At 44.2% G+C, this 20,440-nt stretch overlaps 1 protein-coding gene and 1 long non-coding RNA gene across 10 annotated transcripts in view; one reads left to right on the top strand and one right to left on the bottom strand.

The window, feature by feature from the left end:
* LOC107196100 overlaps positions 1–10,743 on the top strand; it is a 168,358-nt gene extending 157,615 nt beyond the window's left edge. For 7 of the 9 annotated variants that reach the window (XR_003048122.1, XR_003048121.1, XR_003048119.1 and 4 more), the window contains 2 exons: positions 314–754; positions 8,421–10,743. This is a non-coding gene — a long non-coding RNA (uncharacterized LOC107196100). The remainder of the gene's footprint in view (positions 1–313; positions 755–8,420) is intronic. The other 2 variants (XR_003048118.1, XR_003048117.1) reach the window with 2 other exon arrangements.
* Positions 10,744–12,650: 1,907 nt separating this feature from the next.
* ANOS1 (anosmin 1) overlaps positions 12,651–20,440 on the bottom strand; it is a 119,423-nt gene continuing 111,633 nt past the window's right edge. Inside the window, exons 11-14 of the mRNA XM_025050986.1 lie at positions 19,683–19,854; positions 19,007–19,227; positions 17,773–17,914; positions 12,651–16,654 (exon numbers count right to left, since the gene is read on the bottom strand). Coding sequence (XP_024906754.1) covers positions 16,596–16,654; positions 17,773–17,914; positions 19,007–19,227; positions 19,683–19,854 — 594 coding nt within the window. The 3' untranslated portion in view covers positions 12,651–16,595. The remainder of the gene's footprint in view (positions 16,655–17,772; positions 17,915–19,006; positions 19,228–19,682; positions 19,855–20,440) is intronic.

The following is a 20,440-nucleotide window of genomic DNA, read 5'->3' as shown; positions in this document are numbered from 1 at the left end:
ACGTTACTTCTCTCTGTGTTATTAAATATCATTTTAAATGGAAAATGTTAGGATTTGAACTCAGTAGTTCAAATGCTACGCACACTAATGTTTTCCTGCTCTCTAAAGGGAAAACTCTCCAAGTTCGGTTCGAATCTCCTTAACGTTTATTTCTATACCGTTTGGAAGAATAGTGGCATAGATGTTCCTGAAGGCGAGATAATGAAAAACGAATTTAGCAAGTCAGGCTGAGTGGATGTTTTTCAGCCTTCTGGTCTACCCCCTCAGCAAAGTCCTTCCTACTTTTTTCTCTCTCTCTCTTTTTTGTTGTTAGGGTTTCATGAGCTCTGAAATGGATGCCGGGCTCCGTCACAGGAGGGATGCTTGGAGCGCCTTCGGTGCGTTTTGTACGTCTGGATGTTCTCTCTAAGAAAGCCGGTATAAATGCACTAGTGCAGTGGTCCCCAGCCTTCGTGGCACCAGGGACTCTAACGCCTTTGGATCTGAGGCAGAACTGAGGCGGTGAGGCTGGCGCTGGGGAGCGGCTGCAGATACAGGTGAAGCTTCGCTCACCTCCTGCTGTGCGGCCCGGGGGTTGGGGACCCCTGCACAAGAGTCAATAAATGAATAAACATGGGTATCTTTTTTTTTCTGTCACTCATGAAGAAAAGCTGCAAACCAGTTATTGAAACCTGGTGAACTCCAGGAAGTTGTTATAAAGCTCCTGTGCTTCCTTAACACCCAGCATGGACCAGCATCTGAGACGCTGCCCTGTGTAAGTCTACACGTCTTACCGGATTCCCAGTGGCCAGTCCGAGTCCCCTCACGAGGCCAGCATCCACAGGGCGGATGCACAGCTCCCACGCCCAGGGAGAGGTGTCACTTTAGGATAAGGAGAGCTGCCAGAAGCGAGGACAGTGATTCAGTCTTCCTATGCACTCACGATTTGTTAGCATCGTTCTCCAGAAGCCTCTGGAAGGTCTGGGAGTTGTTTCTGCACTGCTTTATTCTCCCGAGACGTAGTAAGAGAATATAATTTAAAAACAAACGATAAACAGCAAATCTTGAGTTAAGTTACATGACATCGCAGAAAATCAAAGCTGTTCTCTGGTTCTAAAGAGAAGATGGTTTTTGTTACAAATGACATAATGGTTATCATCATAGCTGTTTGAGTCCACATGGTTCCAGTGGATGGACTGAGACAATTTTGGTAATAAACACTGTAACATTTTTACCAGGACCGTTCAGCAAAGACCCAGAGCTGACTTCATATCAATAACCACACACTGAGTAAGGAAGTAAGGAACTCTTGGGTTAAATAACCAAAATACTTAAATATTTAAACATCAAATCTGCACGATGCCAAAGCGTAAAGCTGGTTAATGATTTTCGACAAGGTTTTCACGGACTCAGGTGACTCCCCGTGAATAACGGTCACAGCACCCACTTCCACACGCAGGTGATCTCACGGCCCGTGAAACCATCTCCGAGCAGCTCAGCCTGCGCCCCCGGCGACTCGGTCAGGCCGAAAGAGGCTTCCAGAAGCGCCGCTGTTATTCCTCGAAGCGCATTCGAGAAAGAGCAGAGAGGCGTGATGCAGGTTTCACCTAGGTGGGGACCCGCTTCCCTTCCAAGCACGTAGCCTCCGAGAGCATTTCATGCATGACAGGGCTTATGGGGATGAGAGAGAGATAATTCATCCACTCTCCATTAAGCCGCCTCCGGCGTATTATAGGAGGACCCCAAAGCCATTATTTAAGAACCTTAGAAAGCATTCCAACCCAAGAACCCCCCAACTGACATCAGTTTGACGCTACAGAGCTGGGACCTACCCCTCACGGCTCGTTTCCAGCCTCAGCTGCTCCCGGTTTGAAGTGATTGCAGACCTGTGATTCAGCCCCACACAGTAGCGTTACTTGCTTCTTTTTGGGTTTATTTCTCAAACCAGCAAGTGAGCGTAGACCCCCATATCATAGGAATGCCAGACTTTGAAAGACGATCCTTTATTTGCTCAAACGCTGATTCGGAGCGTCCCAAGTTGGATTTCTGTTCATTGAAGAAGATGCTGAACAACCATCGGCTTCTTGCTGGGCCCGCCTAATGCCCTGGTGGAAGGTGGAGTCCCCGACACCTTTGAGAAGCATGATCAGGTGTGTTAAGGAACATCTGTGAGAGGAGGGGGAGGCAAGACAAGGGAGAAGCTAATAAAATATATTTTTTCCAGCAAGTTACCGCTGAGGGCAGCTGGAGTCAGTTGCACTCAGGGCCTCTGGGGGGAAGTACAGAGCACAAGCCAGAGAGAGAGAGAGAGAGAGAGAGAGAGGAGCCACAGCTGTTAATCATCAACAACCATCAGCCGTGGGTCGAGGCCAGTGTGGGAGGTTTAGTCCCTTGGCACTTCCGGCATGCCGGGTGACTTGCCAGAGCCGGCGCTGGTGGCTGCAGACGGTCCTCACACAAGGACACACAGGTGCGGGAAGCTGGAAGCCTGGGACGCAAACGAGAGCAGTGTTCGTGGACGTCACAAAGACGGAGAAAATCTGGGCAGGCTACGAGTATCTACGTCTCTATCAGTATCTGGATCTCTAATCGTGATCTATCTCTATGCGTTTATAGCTCTAGGTACAGGTGTTAGTGCACGCATCGATCTACGTATTGTGGTGACTTTGCAAAGACCGAAATCCCAATCCTAAAATGTCCAGAGCTTACAAAACGTTTTCATAAACAAAGCTAGAAAATGACACAAAATGACCCCTGGAACATAATCATTTGTAAATTGGTCGAATTCATTTGTAAATTGGAAGAAGCAGCAGCGTATAAAACACCGAGATCAGAGGGAAAATCCTAACACAATGTTCGGCGCTCTAGCCAGTTACGAAAAGGTTAATTCTGGATGCCAGAGCCTATGACAAACCTTTATATATCTACCCAAGCTTTCACCGTTAAAATGAGAAGGACTGAAGATAAGCGAACTACATATTCAATATAAGAGACTAGAAAAAATGTATAACGCAGAAAGCAAAATAAGGCTTTTGGTTTCTGGTTCCTGAAGTGGGAAAAAATCAACGACTCTTTTTGGATCCATCAGAGGGACGGGGACACAGGGCACACAGCTGCCCCCAAACTGGAGAGACAGACGGGCAGACACACCGTGTCACGCACACAGAGCAGAAGCAGGCAGGTGACGGCCGCTGCAGGAACTCATGCCCCTAGGAGAACCTGCCCACGCGGGCGAAGCTCAGTGTGCACGAGTTAAATAAATCAATAATTCAACTGTTCACCTTGGGAAGCTAGGAAAAAAAAAGAAGAAGAAGAAATTAAATTCAAAGTAAGCGGAAGAACTCATAAAAATTAGAGCAGAAATCAATGAAATGGAAAACAGGAAATCAGCAAAGAAAAACGATGAGACCGAGAGCTGGTTCTTTGAAAAGATCAATAAAATTGATGAGCCTCTAGCCAGGCTAGGAAGGAACGAGAGAGGATACAAATTAATAACATCAACGATAATAAAGGGATACCGTGAAAACCTCTGTGCCCACAAATTTCATAACCTAGATGAAATAGAACAATTCCTGGAAAAACATAATCTACCAGAACTCACATAAGACGAAGCAGATGATCCGAATAGGCCTCTACCTATTAAACATATTCAATCAATACTTAATAGCCATTCAGAACAGAAAGCATCATGTCAGATGGGTTCCTTAAGCTAGCAAACCTTTTAACTCTACTAAACATTTAAGGAAAGAATTATAGCAGTTCTCCACAATCTCTTTCAGAGGCTAGAAGCAGAGGGCATACATCTTGTGAGTCTGGCATAACCCTAACATTGAAGCCAGACAAAAGCATTACAGACCAATATGTATCGTAAATGTAGGTGCAAAAATCCTCGAGAAAATATTAACAAGTTGAACCCAAAAAAGTGTAAGAATTACACACCATGACCAAGGGAGATTTACCCCCAGCAATGCAAGGTGAGTCCAACATTTGAAAATCAATTAGTGCAGCCCATCACATCAGCAGACTGAAAAAAAAAAATCACATGGTCATCTCAATAGATGCAGCAAAAGGATTTGACAAAACCCAAAACCCGTTCATGATAAAAATGTTCAGTAAGCTAGAAATAGAGGATAACTTGATAAAGAATATGCAGGAAAAAAGCAAGAGAAAAGAGACAAAAGTGGAAATTACTATAATAATATAAATCGTAGCCACCATGAATATATTCAGACATTTCTTGGAAATTAACCATATATGTACGTACCCATAAAGCTAGATTGGAGAAAATAAAAAGAAGCAAAAATGAATGCGATTACCAATAAACACAGCAATGTGATCATGAAATTAAAGAGATTGAAATAATTATAAGAGTATATTTCGTGCACCTCTAGGGCAATGCATATGAGAATTCTGGGGAGAATGGTTGATTTCCTGCAAATACGTCCCAGCTTGCTTCCAAAAGAGACAGAAATTGAATCTACAAATAATCAAGGAAGTTGTCGAAAATGTAATTTAAAGAAATGGTAACTTAAAAAAAATATATGTCATGCCTAGAGAATTTTACAGCTGAGGTCTGTTTCAATTTTAAAGTACAGATTATTTCTATGAAATGTAAACTTTTTAGACTACAGAAAGATGGGAAACTGCCAGATTTCATGATGTTAGCTTAATTTTCATGCCGAAACGTACTGAGTACAAAATAATTACAAAATAATTTTTTAAATTATAAAACAATTGTATATTATTATTGTTCGTGACCAGATGCAAAGGTTCTAAAATTATTAGCCAATAGAATCTAACATATTCAAGAGGATGAATGATCTTTTTAATCCAGGATATAAGGATGGTTGAAGATCTTTTATTCTACTAAAAAATTCAAGGAGAGGCCCATCTGTTTACATTCACAGTGGCTGATGATGGAAAAGCGTTTGACAAATTCAGTAGTTATTTCTAAAAAAAAAAAAAGTCTAAGTACTAGAAGAAAACAACCTATTTGTGAAAAAGACTACTTATTACCAATTATCATAATAAAGAAAAATTGATGAACTATTTCCATTGAAATCAAGGGAAAAATAGGGATGTGTGACATCATTGTCGCTAAAGCACAGAGGCCAAAAATATTAAATAATCATTATCCATACTTTTTTAAAAGTTACAGAAATGTTTAGTATGCAGATACTAACACTATATATCAAAAAAGTTGAAAAAAAAACCAAAGAAAATTAAGAATGAGATAAATTAGATAAATAATATAAGTTATATACAACAAAATTTTCTCCCTAATCTAGCCATATCCAGTAGGAAAATAGAAAAAAAAAAAAAAAAGCTTTTATTTATAACAGCCGCCAAAACTACAGAATGACTTCAGTGTATTGGCAAAGGCAGAAGTCTCCAGTCCTTCTGGTACCTGGATAAAAAACACAGACACGGACATTTAAAGTTCTGATTGTTTCGATAACTTCAGCTTAAACTAGTACGAAACAAATGGATGCATTTTTCTTTCGAGCCACAATTAAAAAACAAACAAACAAACAAAAAAAACGACAAGTCCCTTTCATAATGGTGATTGTGGTTAGTGAGGGAAGCTGGCAGTTTCCACGTTCATACTGGCCAATGGTCGTTTCTCTATCAGCTGATTGAAATATGGTAGAAATATTAGACATCCTTTTGTAACTCGATATGTGCATTTTCTCTAAAATTTACCCCTGCAAGATTCTATAGGCATTTGGTGACCTTTACCGCTCTGCTTTAATATAGATCATTTCCACACTTTGAGATGAAAAATAGTACAATTTTTCCTAAAAACTCTGCCGTCTAGCAGAGAAGGCACAGACCTGTTGGTAGACCCTACACACACTTGGCCGACGGCATCTGGCTTCGGGGTTCCTGTCAACGTGCTCGTCAACGTGAGGATACTTGAGAGGGCCACGTTGCCTCAGAGCTCACCTGCATTAAGGTTTATGTTCTGGATACATAACAACAAAAATCTGACACGGCAGACGTAAACCTTACGCCCGCCCGAGTCAGAACCTGAAAGACCCTTAAGGAACACATCTCACTTGGAGGACGTGGGGCCGGAGTTTGCCTTAGGCCAGTTCCATTTCATGGACTGGATGGGTCGATGACAGGCGGTCGCTAGCCAAGGACAAGTCACTGAAGTCATGAAGATGAACCATGAGAACTCAGGGGCGTCCCGAGCACTTGGATGGTTACCCGGATGTTCTGGATACACCTGTTCCATGGAAGATAGAGAAGACCAGAATGGAGAAAGATTGCTTAAAATAGAAATGGCTTAAAATAGAAGCCTCGAAACGAGCAGAATCTCTTCCAAGGCAGGGCTTGCAGCCCATCTCCAGGGACAGCCGTTTGGGCACGTCTCCTGGCAGGAGTCGTGTGCGCATCCCTCCCATCGGATGCTGCCAGCTGGCATGCAGAAGCTCCTGAGGATTGACGAGGAAAACGATCCTGCGTTCTGTGCGATGCCTTGGCAGTCGGGCTGTCGCGAGAAATTCAGAGGAGAGAGTCGACGTTTAGCATTCTTCCATCAAAGCTGCCGGCGAGCATTTCGGCTTTGAATGCTTTAAATCCGCTTTGCATGAAAATCTGATCTTGCTGTGTCTTCGGACAGCTCGTGTCTATATCCATCACGGCTTCAGAAATAAAACGAATCTCTTCACACAATGAGACGCTCGCAGGGACAAACTAACGATCTATTTCTACTTAGGGCAAAGCGTTCTCCGTTAGCGCGCGCGTCTAGCGAAGTTATAAGACGCCTTGGTTTTACAGTGGCGGATGAAAAATGGTGGCTCTTGCAAAGAAAGTATGGAGATTGTTTACTGTTGTTGTCCTTTGTGTTCAAAAGTGAATGCAAAAGAACTTACCAAAATATACACATAGCTCTGGAAGAAACATGTCACTCGTGCAGAAAGGGCATATTTCTCCACGAACCGATATTCCCCCCCGCCCCGTCATTTTGGTCTAATGTCAATCAACAGTCCTCTGGCTAATTCATTTTTTTTTAAATAAAAAAGGACAATATATATATTTAGCTGTCACCTCTGACACACCAACTAGTCTCCTAACCACCGTTTATAAATGATGGGGCAGAAAGCAGGTAAATAACAGCCCGCAGACAGAGTCTCGCTGAGCTGCCAGCTATACTGACAAAGAGCTCTCTCTTAATGTTTTAATACATCATTTTTCATTTACAATTTTTAAAAAAATCACTGGTTAATATATATGGTATTTGGCTGAGTAAATACAATGATTGTTTTGTTAATTCACAAACTTGGAGACCTCATTACACACACTTCGTGTAGTATTTTTTTTTTTTATTCTCATGTTAATCTTTTTTTTCTTACTGTTGAACAGTAAGGCATATATATATTTACAGTGTGAGTTCACCTCCCATACTTAGAATTCTTTCTGTCACCTCATATTTGACCCCTTTACCTGTCTACTTCCCCCCTCTCCCACCCCCTCCTCTCTGGTAACCACTAGTCCATTGTCCATGTCCATGAGTCTCTGTTCTGCTCATTTGTGCGTTTAGGTTTATATCCCACATATAAGTGATATCATGTGATTTTCAAAGTTTTCTGTCTGGCTTATTTTGCTTAGCATGATCATCTCGAGGCTCATTCATGTTGTCGTAAATGGCAATATTGCATCTCTTCTTATGGCTGAGTCATATTCCATTGTATATAGGTACCACAGCTTCTTTAGCAAATCATGTATCCTAGGACACTTCGGTTGCTTCCATGTCCTGGCCACCGTGAATAACTCTGCTGTGAACATCAGTGTGCAAATGTATTTTCGGATATGGGTTTTCGAGTCTTTGGCGTAAATACCCAGTAGAGGGATTGCTGGATCATATGGTGGATCAATTCTTAGTTTTTTGAGGAACCTGCGTACTGTTTTCCATAGTGGCTGCACCAATTTGTCATGTAGTATATTTTATTAATTTACAATCTAATTATAGGATCATACAAGTGTAAAACAGGGAGGCATAACAGAAGAAAAGCATGGTTTTTGTCAGTAGGTAGTGAATTTACTCAACGCATTAAGCGACACCCAGTTTTAGAACTGCGTATAGGAAAACGTGGGTTCTTTGACAGCAGAGTAAGGTGTCCTCCACGGCCCAGCCAAGTCCTAAACATTCGCTGCGGGGCGAGACAAACGGACAGCGACTCCAGCACGGGAAGCAGCCTTCGCCACCGCACGCCGAGGGCCGTAAAAATCTTCGTGCAAAAGTTTATCTCTGAAAGGAGAGACCTCGCAGAGTTCGCCATCCATGTCCCCAAATGCATTCTGGGTTGTCCGCTGGGACAGGCGGCCGCTGAACCGATGTGGTGGCTGCAGACTGGCTGGCGGCGCCCAGCCCCCGGGCAGGGGCTGGGTCCTACTGCCCGTGAAACTCAGTATTTTCTTTCGCTTTTTTGCAGATGCCGTGTTGCTCGGAGACCGGATAAATGCCGACGTGTTGTTTTGGGCCTTCCGTGAGGAAGCCGGGACCTGCCCAATGACAGTGTGGCAGGGGAACGCAGGTCCCCAGGCGTCTGTGTCCACCCCGTGGCAGAGGACACAAGCCTGCGTGGGGAGGACAGTTGGCTGCGGGCCTGGCCTTGAGCAGAATTTGGCCCAGTCTGGGTGCCACTTCTGGGAACCTCTGAGGGGACATTGAGGGGGAGTTCTGACGGCTGATGGCAGGACAGATGCCAGCTCATTGGCATCTTCTCCCAGGCCTGGGACCAGAATCACAGCCTGACGTTTGCGGTGAAGGAGGTGCTGTACGTGAACTTGGTAATGAAGAAGGCACGAAAATGCTTTGCCTCACTCCTCACAGAAATACCGGGGCATCTTCTATCGGCCATGTCGCGTAGGATAATGATGACCTTGGGGAACAGGGGACCAGTGAGTGCGTTCAATATTAAATGCTCGACCTGCAAATGCATTCGGGTTGGGTAGAAATGTGATTATCCTCATGCGGACAAACAATAGTCCTGGGTCTTCAAACTACCCATCGATGAATAAACTTGTTCTAAGTTAAGGAAAATAATTTCTTAATGATACTTAGGTCTAACATTTGATGTCGTTCATTCAGTAATCACTGATCTCTATATAACTGTTGTAAAAAGAAATTTCGCTCATGCAAAATGACCACAAAAGTACATCTTCCATCTAAATTCTCATTCGACTGGGCAGGTGAGCGCTCAGAAACACAGGATCGAGCCAAAGGTTACGGACTTCACTGCTCAAATTATTTTCTAAACCAGAACATTTAGTCATATGAAATCTGCAGGAGGAGCTTCTTTTAATTGTCCTCTTAAAATCTCCAGTCTAGACGCGCAGATTTAGTGTCCATCCCAGCGGTTAATTGACAGAAAGAGAATGATAAGTGGGAACGAGGCAAATATTGGCCAGTCTCTGGGTGGTGGTGAGTCATGCCCGACAAAACCGATGTTGCCTATAGAAAAGAGGACTTTTCTTCAAGTCGGTGACTGAGTCCGTAAAAGTCAGTCCCCCGAAGTTTCCCAAATGCCCTCAGACACTAAGAAGGAGTGATGATTTTATGCGTAAAATAATAAAACGACTGTGATTTCTCCCCTGCTATGTGGATAAGGGAAGGAAGACAGGAAAAAAAAAAAAAGGAAATGATTTCATAAAATGCTTCACGTTACCTGTATTCATTAGTGTGCATGCCACTTGCCAACGCCAGGTCCCGCTGGGAGAAAGTCAGCCTAAGTCAGGTTGCGGGCACATTGCAACAGCCTTCAGTTCTGTACTCAGCAAAAACCTCCCTAAGGCAGGGGGTCTCCTCTTTCTCTGGCTGCGTATTGGGATCAGTTCTGAAGCTCTAAAAATTCCCACCTTCAGGATTCCGTTGGAATCAGTCAGGTGTAACTCAAAAACAAACACAAAGCAGGATTAACAAACCAGGGAAAAAACCTTCCGACGTATCAAGTCTCATTGACGTTGAACTTACTGTCCGTCTAGACGCAGATAAATATATTTAGTATCACAGATAAATATATTTAGTATCACCTGCATACACATTTCATACCTATATACATAGTATGTTATATGTAAGTACCTAGTATGTCGTACGTGCACACATGTAAAACCATGTGGTTATTCACAGGCTACACGGTACCTTTGTAACCCGAGTTTTGGGAGGACAGGCTAGCAGGTTAATGGTCACCTGCCAGGATGCTGGCCTGGCGTTCATGGCCTGGCTTCATTTTCAGACTCTGGCACTCTCTAGCCATCTGCTCTTGGGCAGCTGCCTCGGACAATTTGTGTCTCAGCATTCGGGGGCCACCAGCCCCAGACCGTGGCAGTACAAATGAATGACCTAACGCCGATAACGCGTTTAGCCGAGGGCTTTGTGATTCGTCAGCCCCCGGTACATGCCCGCTCTAGAGGTTAATTCTGTTAGCTGTTTCTCCAAGCAGAGTGCAGAGGGGGCTTTACGATCGATACGAGGTGACCGCAGCGAAGGAGGGTTGGTTTCCGTCACTTAGAATGAACCCGACCGCATTTGATGGGCGCTGGCTGGTGAGGGGGAAAGATCTGTCTGGGGTGGGAAGGTGGTTCAAAATCAGTGTTGGCTGCACGTGGCTCCTGACGCAATAGTGTCTGTTCTTCCATTCAATCTGCCTGTCTTGGGCTACATTTAAGTGCCCAGAACCCACCTCTCCACAGCTATTATTGCATGAGGCTGAGAAAGAGATGGCTCTGTGTTTGATCAATATTTCTCGCAATAAATTCCACCCAAAAGATTGACTAGACACTTTGCATCCTTACACCTGTCTATACCTGTATATATTTGCGTGCAAACTCCTAGCTACGTCTGTATCGTGTGTCATGTAGCCGAGCAGATAGTCGTGGAGGACAGTTCATTTCACTGCACTGCAGTCACTGTGAGTCTTCTCGATGACTTTGTGCTTCTTGGGGTCTGCAAGCGGGAATGTTTGACCTTTCTCAACCCATGCGTCTTCCTGGTCTGGGGGAGCGGATGGCAGCATGGGGCACATATTAGAACTCTCTGGGGACCCTTTAAAACCCTGATGTTTACTCATCACTGCAGATCTGAAGGTGCTGGAAGTCACTGCCCCTGTTAAAAGGTCCCCTGGGCATCTAGCAGGCAGCCAATTTGGGCAGCGTCTGACCCTGGGTCACGGTAATAATCAGAAGCGATCGTTCAAAAGTCAGTCTTCGTTACATGAATATGAAGCTCGAATCAGTTCTCGACTTCAGGCAATGTTTCGCTTTTTTAAACGCTAATGAATTCAGTATTCTTTGCTCTCCCTCAAATCTACTTCTAGACCATAAATAAGCGCTTGAATTTCTCTCAGTTCAAAGTGACTTTTCAAAGCTACAGTTTTTACTTACACATAAATTTAAGTTTCATTGGGCGAGACAGGTTTTTGCAAGCAGACTCATTAGGCATGCAGCCTCCTTAGGAAAACGATTCATTGAGTGGAATTCAAGCCAGCACCAAATGCATATATCAAGTCGATCATTCTCGTAGCCCTGAAGTTAAAATCGGCATAAAACAAATGCATTCGGCCTTAGAGAAATGTGCAGAAATCTGCAAAACGCCCTTAAAACTGTTTTAAGGAATTGTCTTTTAGATGTTCTTCAATACAGTGGCACACACATGATAAACTTGCATAGAACTAATTACACACACATGCGTGTGTACACACACACGCACACAATCTAAGCCTGTAAAACCCAGCGAAGTCTGCACGAGCTCTGTGGATGGTGTTGACATCATTCAGCTTCCCAGAGCTGCCGCCGCGCTGTACTTCTGAAGATGCTACCATCGGCATAAACATCCCATCGCTGGGGGCTCAGCTGGACTGTCGACCCCACACAAGTCTTGACCGAGCACCTGACTACTCAGGAGCCTCACGGTCACTCCCCAACACAGCAGTGTGTGTCCCAGGCGGGAGAACCACGCACACAGGGAGCCCGCCTTTCCTAGTCGATGCCTCTAGACCTGAACCGGGCACCTGCCAGCAACCAAGGAACCGCCTGCTAATAAATGTGTCAGGAAAGAAAGACGTGGTTTTTATGGACGAAAAAAAAAATGATCCACGTTCCCCCGGATGACACCACTTTATGGGTTACGTGCTGCATGTCCACTGCATCTCGAAGCAGGACATGCTGGCAGCTGTCAGCAGCTGGGACATGAAACTTTGCATGCGGTCTGTAGCATTGAAAATGCAAAGCCAGACAGGACGGCTTGTCGGCGTCACATACACCTAGTATTTGCTGGACACCTCCTACGAGCAGGTGCGAGGAGGCGATATAATTTAAAACAGTAGACTATCGATCCCCCCAAAATGCCACTAGAACCAACAGGATTAGCAGTTATAAATATGAGGAAAGAATTCAAAATGTTGATCGTCAAATGCCAAAATACTTTCATTAGGATGGCAAGGTCTCATTACATTTACCAGACCTCAAATTCCACTCATGCCAGAATATTAATTTTTTTTTTTTAATCTCCCCGGCAGCATACGAAACGGTTCATTTTTCTTCAAATTCCACTCATGCCAGAATATTAATTTTTTTTTTAATCTCCCCGGCAGCATACGAAACTGTTCATTTTTCTTCCTCAATGAATTTTTTTTTTTTTTAAATAAATGAGTCTAGTCCGCTGGGCAGGTTTAGGATACTTTATTATTGAATCAGTATGTACAAATTCTAACACGAAAATAATGAGTCACAGAATATCAGGCTATTTACAATACTTTTTTGTTTTTTTACAATTTTTTTTTTTACAAGATTACTTCTCTCTAAATAACAGGACAGACACACACGAAAATCAAACTTTATTACATACATAAATAAATATTGACTTTAAATGGCCACTGTAAGGGACATGGTTTCTACAGACCAACTGGATGAGAAGGTGGCAGTTATCTGCATACTATAATATAATTAAGTAAAGAAAAAATAATAGCTTTACGTACAGACCTCTGTTAACCACTCTGTCCACCGTATAACTTGCCAAAATATTCCGCAGAGGGGAGACGCTGAGGCTGGCCATGCAAAACCACAGATAAGAGTCACCATCTTGATGCATTTATTTGTATTTTAAATGAATTTTATTTAAAGTACATGCGACAGATATGTAGCACTCGTGTTCCGGTTTGCAATGTGAAACTCGAATAACAAGATTTGGAGGCGTCTGCAATGACTGGAGTGAGCGAACTCGAAGAAACCTGTGTCACGCGGTGTAAGACAGGGCATCAAACCGGTCAGTCATTTTCACAAGTGACGCTGACTGGCACGTAGGACAGCCTCAATGTTTGTCCTTGCATGATGCAGACACATGTCAAAATTCGGTCTTTTTAATAGGCTTCTCACTGGACATAAAAGACAGGGTTTCGGGCTTTGAGGTCAAATGTAATCGCTTGCAGCTGTTCCCCAGACTGAGCTTAACGCCTGCATTTTACGGGGCTCCCGATACTGGACAAATTCTCGCGCCGTCAATAAAGGTCATTCTGCAGTGCAAAGATTCTCAACCGGGGCTGACTTGATCCCCCAGGGGGTGGCTGGCACTGTCTGGAGGATTCTGGGTTGTCACGCCTTGAGACAAGGTGCTGCCGGCACCTGGTGGGTGCTGACCAGAGCTGGTGCTCAGCACCCCACAGTGCCCAGGATGGTGCCTACAACAGACAACGATACGGCCCCCAAGGTTAAGAGCGCCGTGGTAAACAAACGCCGTCCGTGGACTGCTACCAGTCCTTTTAGGTTGCTAGGATGCAGACGTTATTTTTAAACTTTGAATTTTGTTTAATAAACATTTCCAAACGTTGCCTGTCATGAGCACGATTGTCTCTAACAGGTCATATTACAATGACTTGAAAGGGCACGCGTTTATCAAAATCATTCCAAGGACTTCCACTACACAGAAGAAGAGATGAATTCATTATGAGCGAATTCAGGGAGTGAACAGATGCACACGCCTGTATGTGATGGGTTTATATTTTAGTGAGCTCCATTTTTTAAAGAGTAAATGCTATCACTGAATATGCTTTTCCCCGTGTGACAGAGATGCATCTAATTTCCATAAAACACATTAGTGAATTAGCCACTAAAACTATGTTTTTAAAATAAAAAACATTGTATCTCTTTATTAGGGCTTTCAAATTATAATTCAAAAACTGTCAACATATTTTCCTCACTGAATACGATTGTGGATTCTTGAAATTCATAAAAGAAGCTTTTATTGCCTAATTAATAGGATTTTGCTCCCAAGGATACTAATAAAATTTAAGTTATTTAATATTATAGCAAAATTACATGCTCGTAACAGCTGCTTTAGAGTTTTTAAGGACGGTATTAGCTTCAGAACCTTCATCCAAAGTAAAAATATATTTGCTCAATGTCTATTACCCAGACAAAAGAAACATCATTCAGTTTTATAAAATTAAACTTATATAATAATAATATATTGTATCTATGTATATACTCCTGCATTGTAAGGTATACAGCAGTTAAAAAAATTTGTCGGCACAAACACTAGGGCTTATTCATGATGCATTAAGGTAAAAGATAAATTTGTGGCCGATAACTGCAAGTCTTAATTTTAGAAATTTTAGAAATTTGAAATTCAGATGCTGGTAACGACGCGAGAATATATGGTAGTTTCAGAGCGAACGCTCTGTGTTCACTCAAGCGAGGGGGTGTTTTAAATGAAGGCTGCTTCCTGTTCTCTCCATTGAAAACATGTAATTCTTGGAGCCAGGTAATTTCACATTTGTGATAAGTCCGTCCCAGGCCATGGTAGAAGCTGCAGAGAACCACTCAGAACCAGAACGCACTTGTGCTCTGATACTTCCGATTTCTATCGCTTGGACGGAGCCACAAAACACTTCCTGCATTATCGACTTTTTCATGTTAATGCACAGAACACAGTTCTCAGCATCTATCACCAGTATCCGTGCTACAGGCCGAGCTTCTCAAAGACAGGCATCCAGAGACTAGTGGAAACGGTGTCTGTCTCTTTTACATGGCGTGGGCTCTGAGTCACGGCAGTGTGGCCTCATGGGGCCTCGGCCTCCTGAGTGTGGCCTGGCCCAGGAGCACCAAGCCCCACCGGCCACCCCTAAGAGGGACGTTACCGAAAGTGTCCCCATTTCACCTGCTTAGATCATGAAACGAGGAAGCCTTTCCTTCAAAATGTTTAATTCTGATAAAGGATTCTTTTCTCATAGAATCGACAGTGATGGGGAAAATATATGACCCCTCTGACCTTTAGAAGAACTAGGTCTTTACCCAGAACCGGTGAGCTGTGGAAACCATTTCTTCAGAGATTCACACTCTTGTGCATCTAGGTATACGTGCGCATGCTTAAAACTGTGCGGACGAATATAGGCATATTTCAAACCACATATCTGGGTAGTCCTCAAGAAAAAAATGACTAAACTAGACATTTCTGTGTTTCAGGCTGCCCTAGCAGACACTGAGACACTACAGACTCATAACATGGTTTGATGAGTTTGTCCGAAGAGGCAGTAGTTCGGAGCCTGTGAAATTTCCCAAACGATAACATGTAACGGATTTGAAAAAGCAAACGTTCATTCGAGGCCAATATCTGTCCTCTATCAATCAAAGAGACTCCCCTTTTTTTATATTACTGAGAATATTCTACCATACAAACAGATAACTTTGATTGAGAGAAGGCAAGTCTCAGTAAAAACGTGAGACTGTTCAAGAATTGGGATGCTTTCTTTCATTTTAAGCAACAGATTCTGTAAAGTTTTTAGATACCTAAAACTCATAAACCAACCATACAAGCACCAGTTTCCTGTGTTAATGAAAAAGGCAAATATAAATAAGAGAACATAGCAGGAAAGTCTCTCATAGGATGAAATATTAAAAAGTATCCTCAGAAAAGCATTTAAATTTCTCCAAGGCAAAATCTGGACAGCAGCTGAATTCACCGAATCCTTCCTGCCTTGGATGCCTCCCATACATCATAATTTACGGATTGAACACTCATTTGTCTTTGCATAAAATGAAGCTTGAAGGTGTTTAAAGTGACAGCATTTTTAGATGTATATGCCTTGGTATATTTCAGGTTAAAATTTCCAGCTAAAAATCACACGTAATAAAGATCATCTTATGCTAGATTTGAATAAATGTGGCCTAAGAATTGTATCGTCCTAGCTGGCTTTGCTAATCAAATCAATATTTTAATTGTTAAAAATTCCATTGATTAACTTTACGCTGACTGTGTCTACGAACTGGGCATTTGTTACGCTGACTTGTCCTGATGGACAATTTGCTGCTCTAAGTGTAGGCAATCCTGTACCCACTCCATCGCGATTCGCAAAAGCACGTATGAACATAGAATTTGCAGTTAAGTAGGCGGAGTCTTCATATTCTCTACTCTCACAGAAAACCGGTGTCCATCTTCACTGGCTCGGCATTTGTCCCTGTTTCTGGGTGCATCCTTGATTGACGGAAGTACTTGTTGACGTGGGAGCGTGGCATCCTGTGGGGGGGTAGCTAATGCTGCTGTGGGAACGCTTGGCCGGTCCTGCGGTTCAACGAGCTCGCCCATTCGCTCCATTTCGGACATCGCTTGGAGCAGGTTAGTATCTTTCTGGAGAAGGCTTGTGATGATGTGGATGGTGGTGCTTCAGGTGTGGCCCTAAGAAGTGACACAAGTTACCTATCAGTCATTCTGCTCTGTACGTGTGGAGTCAACAGTCCGAATAAATAACGTTTATCTAGAGTGAAAGCGTTAGGCCAGGCAAACGTCCCCTGACACATCTGTGCCTTTGTGCACCCAAAAGTACACACGTCCATCCATCATCCTTTCTCTTCTCTCTGTCTTTCCAGTTTTCACCTCTTCCCACCTGTTTCTTTGTAAAGCCCAAAAGACCGCAAGACAAACAGGACAAGCTCCTTTTCTTAAGTTCTATAAGCAAATAAAACTTCTCTGTATTTCTTCCAAAAAAAAGTTTAAAAATTAACTGATATTTTGACTAAACGGAATCTCAGTTGAGGAATCTCAGAGAAGTAGTCGCCCAACCCCGCCACCCAAAAAAAAAAGGTAACGGGCCGTCAAACTCCCATTGCGATAGTTTCTGTTTCTCTTTAAATTCTAAAGAAAAAAAGTTAGCGAGGCAAGTTTGACCCGCCGTTTAAAGAAATCGGAAGTCAAACTAGGATTACTTCTCAATTCTCTCATCAACACGCAAACCTTTAAGTGCAGCTTTGAAAGTTTAAGCTGGGAAAAAAAAATAAGCAAAACACATCTTTAAAAATCAGCAAGAGGCTCATTGCTTTGGAACTGTCGGTAACGATTTGTTTAAAAATTTACTCGATTGAGCGATAAATCAAGTAGATGGATTTGGGTCATATTATGAAGAACACGTATGTCCTAGATGACAGTAAACTGTATGTAATAATGAGCTTCTTTGCAAAATATTATAAAAGTGTTTCAGATTGATACGAGATTATAGATGTGTTTCCCACATTTATTTATGGTTTCAAAGGCGAGGAAAAAGCATGCTTTGTGTCCAAATAAAAGGGAAGGAAGGAAGGGAAGGAAGAGAGAGAGGAAGGAAGATGGGAAAGGGAACAATTATCCACCACATAATTTAGGCTAAAATAAAATCCAGTAGGTGGATGTAAATGGGAAGGAAGCATTTTCAGGTCAAGAGAGTTCTCGTTCCACAGGCGTCTCTGGGGACTCGTTTCGGTTGTCACCCAGGCTTTTCTGTCTGTCCAGAGGGTGGGAGGCGGGGTGACGGGGACACTCACTGTGCGCTGAGGATGAAGGCAGGTCGGGGGTGCGGAAAGTCTTGACCGTGGCTGGCCCTTCGCCCGCTGTGGTCAGCGCTTGAACTTCCAGCCGGTACAGGGTGGATGGCCTCAGATTGGGCACCGTGAGGACGTGGTGATCCTGAGGGAGACACATAAAAGGACACAGTCGTCCACGGCCTTTTCGAAGCAGCAGACACAGCGGACGCAGCCACAGGGTGAAGGACGCACCCGTGTGCACGGTGCTTCTCAGTGCCGCGGGGTCCGTGGCAGGCCGGGTCCCCTCCTTCGCTCGACCCCCCTGCTGGACAGGCCATCGGCGCCCGGCTCCGCTCCTGGCACCCCGAGACCCTGGCAGAGTCACAGCGAGACTCACCCTGCCAGTTCTCAGGCTCGCCCTTGGGGGGGCCGTGCCGCCCGCCCCGACAGAAGACTTTCCCATGGCCCGCAGCTCCCATCGGCACGTCTTGTGATGTGAATTCTTGAGCATCCACATTGCTGCGGACGAGCCAACTGCTTTCCCTTAAAACACTGTATCTGTCAGGGCCCGTAACCGAAAATGTTTATTTGGATGCCAACGCATTCTTCTCGAAACTCAATAAAACCTAATACACTCGTAGAATAACTGCTTCTAATTCCACGGAATTTTTCCTTCCGGGAGTTAAGCTGGGTTTTTTTGTTCGGTTTTTTTTTTGGAGCAGAAGTTGGGTATTCTAAGGGCATTTTTAAGGAGGATAAAGGCTCACACATGGGTTTTTTCTTTTTTTATTTTTTTTTCAAGCCAAGGAATTAAGTGGCCTTGAAGACAGGCCAGTTCATTATCGAGTCTGGCCAAATTCGAAGGGCGAAAAGGAAGAGAAACAACAAGCTTTTTAAAGCTATTTCCCCCGCATTTAACGCTTCCAACAGGGCATGTCCAGTTGGAGGGAGGGAGATGAGGTGAATGAAGACGGAATAAAATGGCTGAGGGACTGGAACACGACACGACAGGAAGCAGGCTGCTGGCGAGCTGGCTCCGGCCCTCACAATTTGTCAGGAGGGCAGTTTATTCTACTCACAATCACACTGATGCTGTGCTGTTTACTTGCAAAAGTGAACATTCAGAACAAGAAAATGTAGAAATCAGACTCCATCACACAGCCCTCGGCGCGACAGAAATAGCCAGCCCTGAAGGTCATTCGCCATGAGCAGTGACCACGAGTGCCACGGATGTGGTGACCGAGGTGACACCTACCGAAGGCAGGATCTGGGACTGCGAGATGATGCTGTTGGGCAGGCTGTTCTGTCTGCTCTCCGTCGTCACCTCCGCCCACGTCACCTGGAAGCCGGTCATGGGCTGGTGGAGGTTGGCCTTGGCCATCGTCCACGAGAAGTGGCCTGTGATGTTGACGTGCTGGATGACGAACGAAGCAGACAGGTTCTCCGGCTTGGCCAGCACTTTGGAAAGGACGTGACCTGTCGTCATTCGAAGATGGAACCCAGGGTTAGGCTACCGGACAGAGCGAGATGGTGAGAGGACTTAGAGCCAGCCTGGGAGAGGGGGTGGCCTCCCAGTGGGAGGGACGTAGAAGCCATGTCACCGCGGTCTTCAAGCCCGGTTGCGGATGGTCACCTCTCTGACACGTAGGGAGAGTGTGCGACTGGGACCCTCACCGAGGCCACTCTGTGCTAAGTGCTTCTGACCCTTTGGGGGTTATCTATAGCATCCGGCTTTGGGATGGATAAAGGGGAAGAGATTCTGCAATCTGGCAGGACATGCCGTTTCTCAGAGGACAGAAATGGCCGCAGTGACAAGGGTAGACATGCGGGTAATCGGGAGAGTTATTAGAAGTTACTGGAATAAGGTTTGGACATGTGGATACAGCCGCGAACATCCCAGAGGGGCACTTGGGACTTGAGATGAGGCGTACCTGCTTCCTCGAGACAGCTGATGAGCTTGTGGCTTTTTCCCTTGAGAGCAGAGCACGCTGGAGTCGTAAAGAAAACGCTTTCTGCCTTCAAGCGGCCCTTCGGCCGGCTGGGTTGGACAGTCACCTTATATTTGCAGGAAAATGACAGATCTTGAAGAATTATATAATTTTCCTGGAGCAAGAGAGAAAACATGCTAGCAATAAATCTCATGAAGGATTGGCAAAAAAAAAAAAAACGCAGGAGATGAAATCAAATTCCGTAATAATAATTCAATCATAATAAGACGATTTTCCTGGACATGGATGGAGTGGGTGCAAAATGTCTTTTGAAACAAGGACAAAGGGGACAGCAGTGTCCACGCTTTGATGGATTACAACAGCGGCACGAGACACGTCCTCCAGACTTACACAGGACCCTCGCAATTCCGCATCAAGGCGGCCGACTGCACCCTCCACGGCCAGCATGTGGGAGCTGGCGGCGGTGCAGGCGGCTGTGTCAAGCTGTAAATACAAATCTAATTATTTTCAATAGGAAAAAAAAAAAAAAGTCGGCTGGGGCTTCTCTGGGACACAGGCTTAGTTTATATAGTTTATATGTAAGTTCTTCTTGAAAACAAAATTAGTATATTCCTTTAGAGCTGTCATCCATCCCCCGCCCCCCATTTTGAAGGGCAGTTATTGCTTCCTGCCACACTACAGTGACTAAATAGAAATACGAAAAACAGGCTAAACCGCCAAGGATTAAGAGGCTTAGAATA

Source organism: Pteropus alecto, unplaced genomic scaffold (genome assembly GCF_000325575.1).
Source record: "Pteropus alecto unplaced genomic scaffold, ASM32557v1 scaffold18, whole genome shotgun sequence".
Classification (NCBI taxonomy): Eukaryota; Metazoa; Chordata; class Mammalia; order Chiroptera; family Pteropodidae; genus Pteropus; species Pteropus alecto.
Note: the sequence above shows the minus strand (reverse complement) of the source record. Positions and strands in the feature narration are given on the sequence as shown.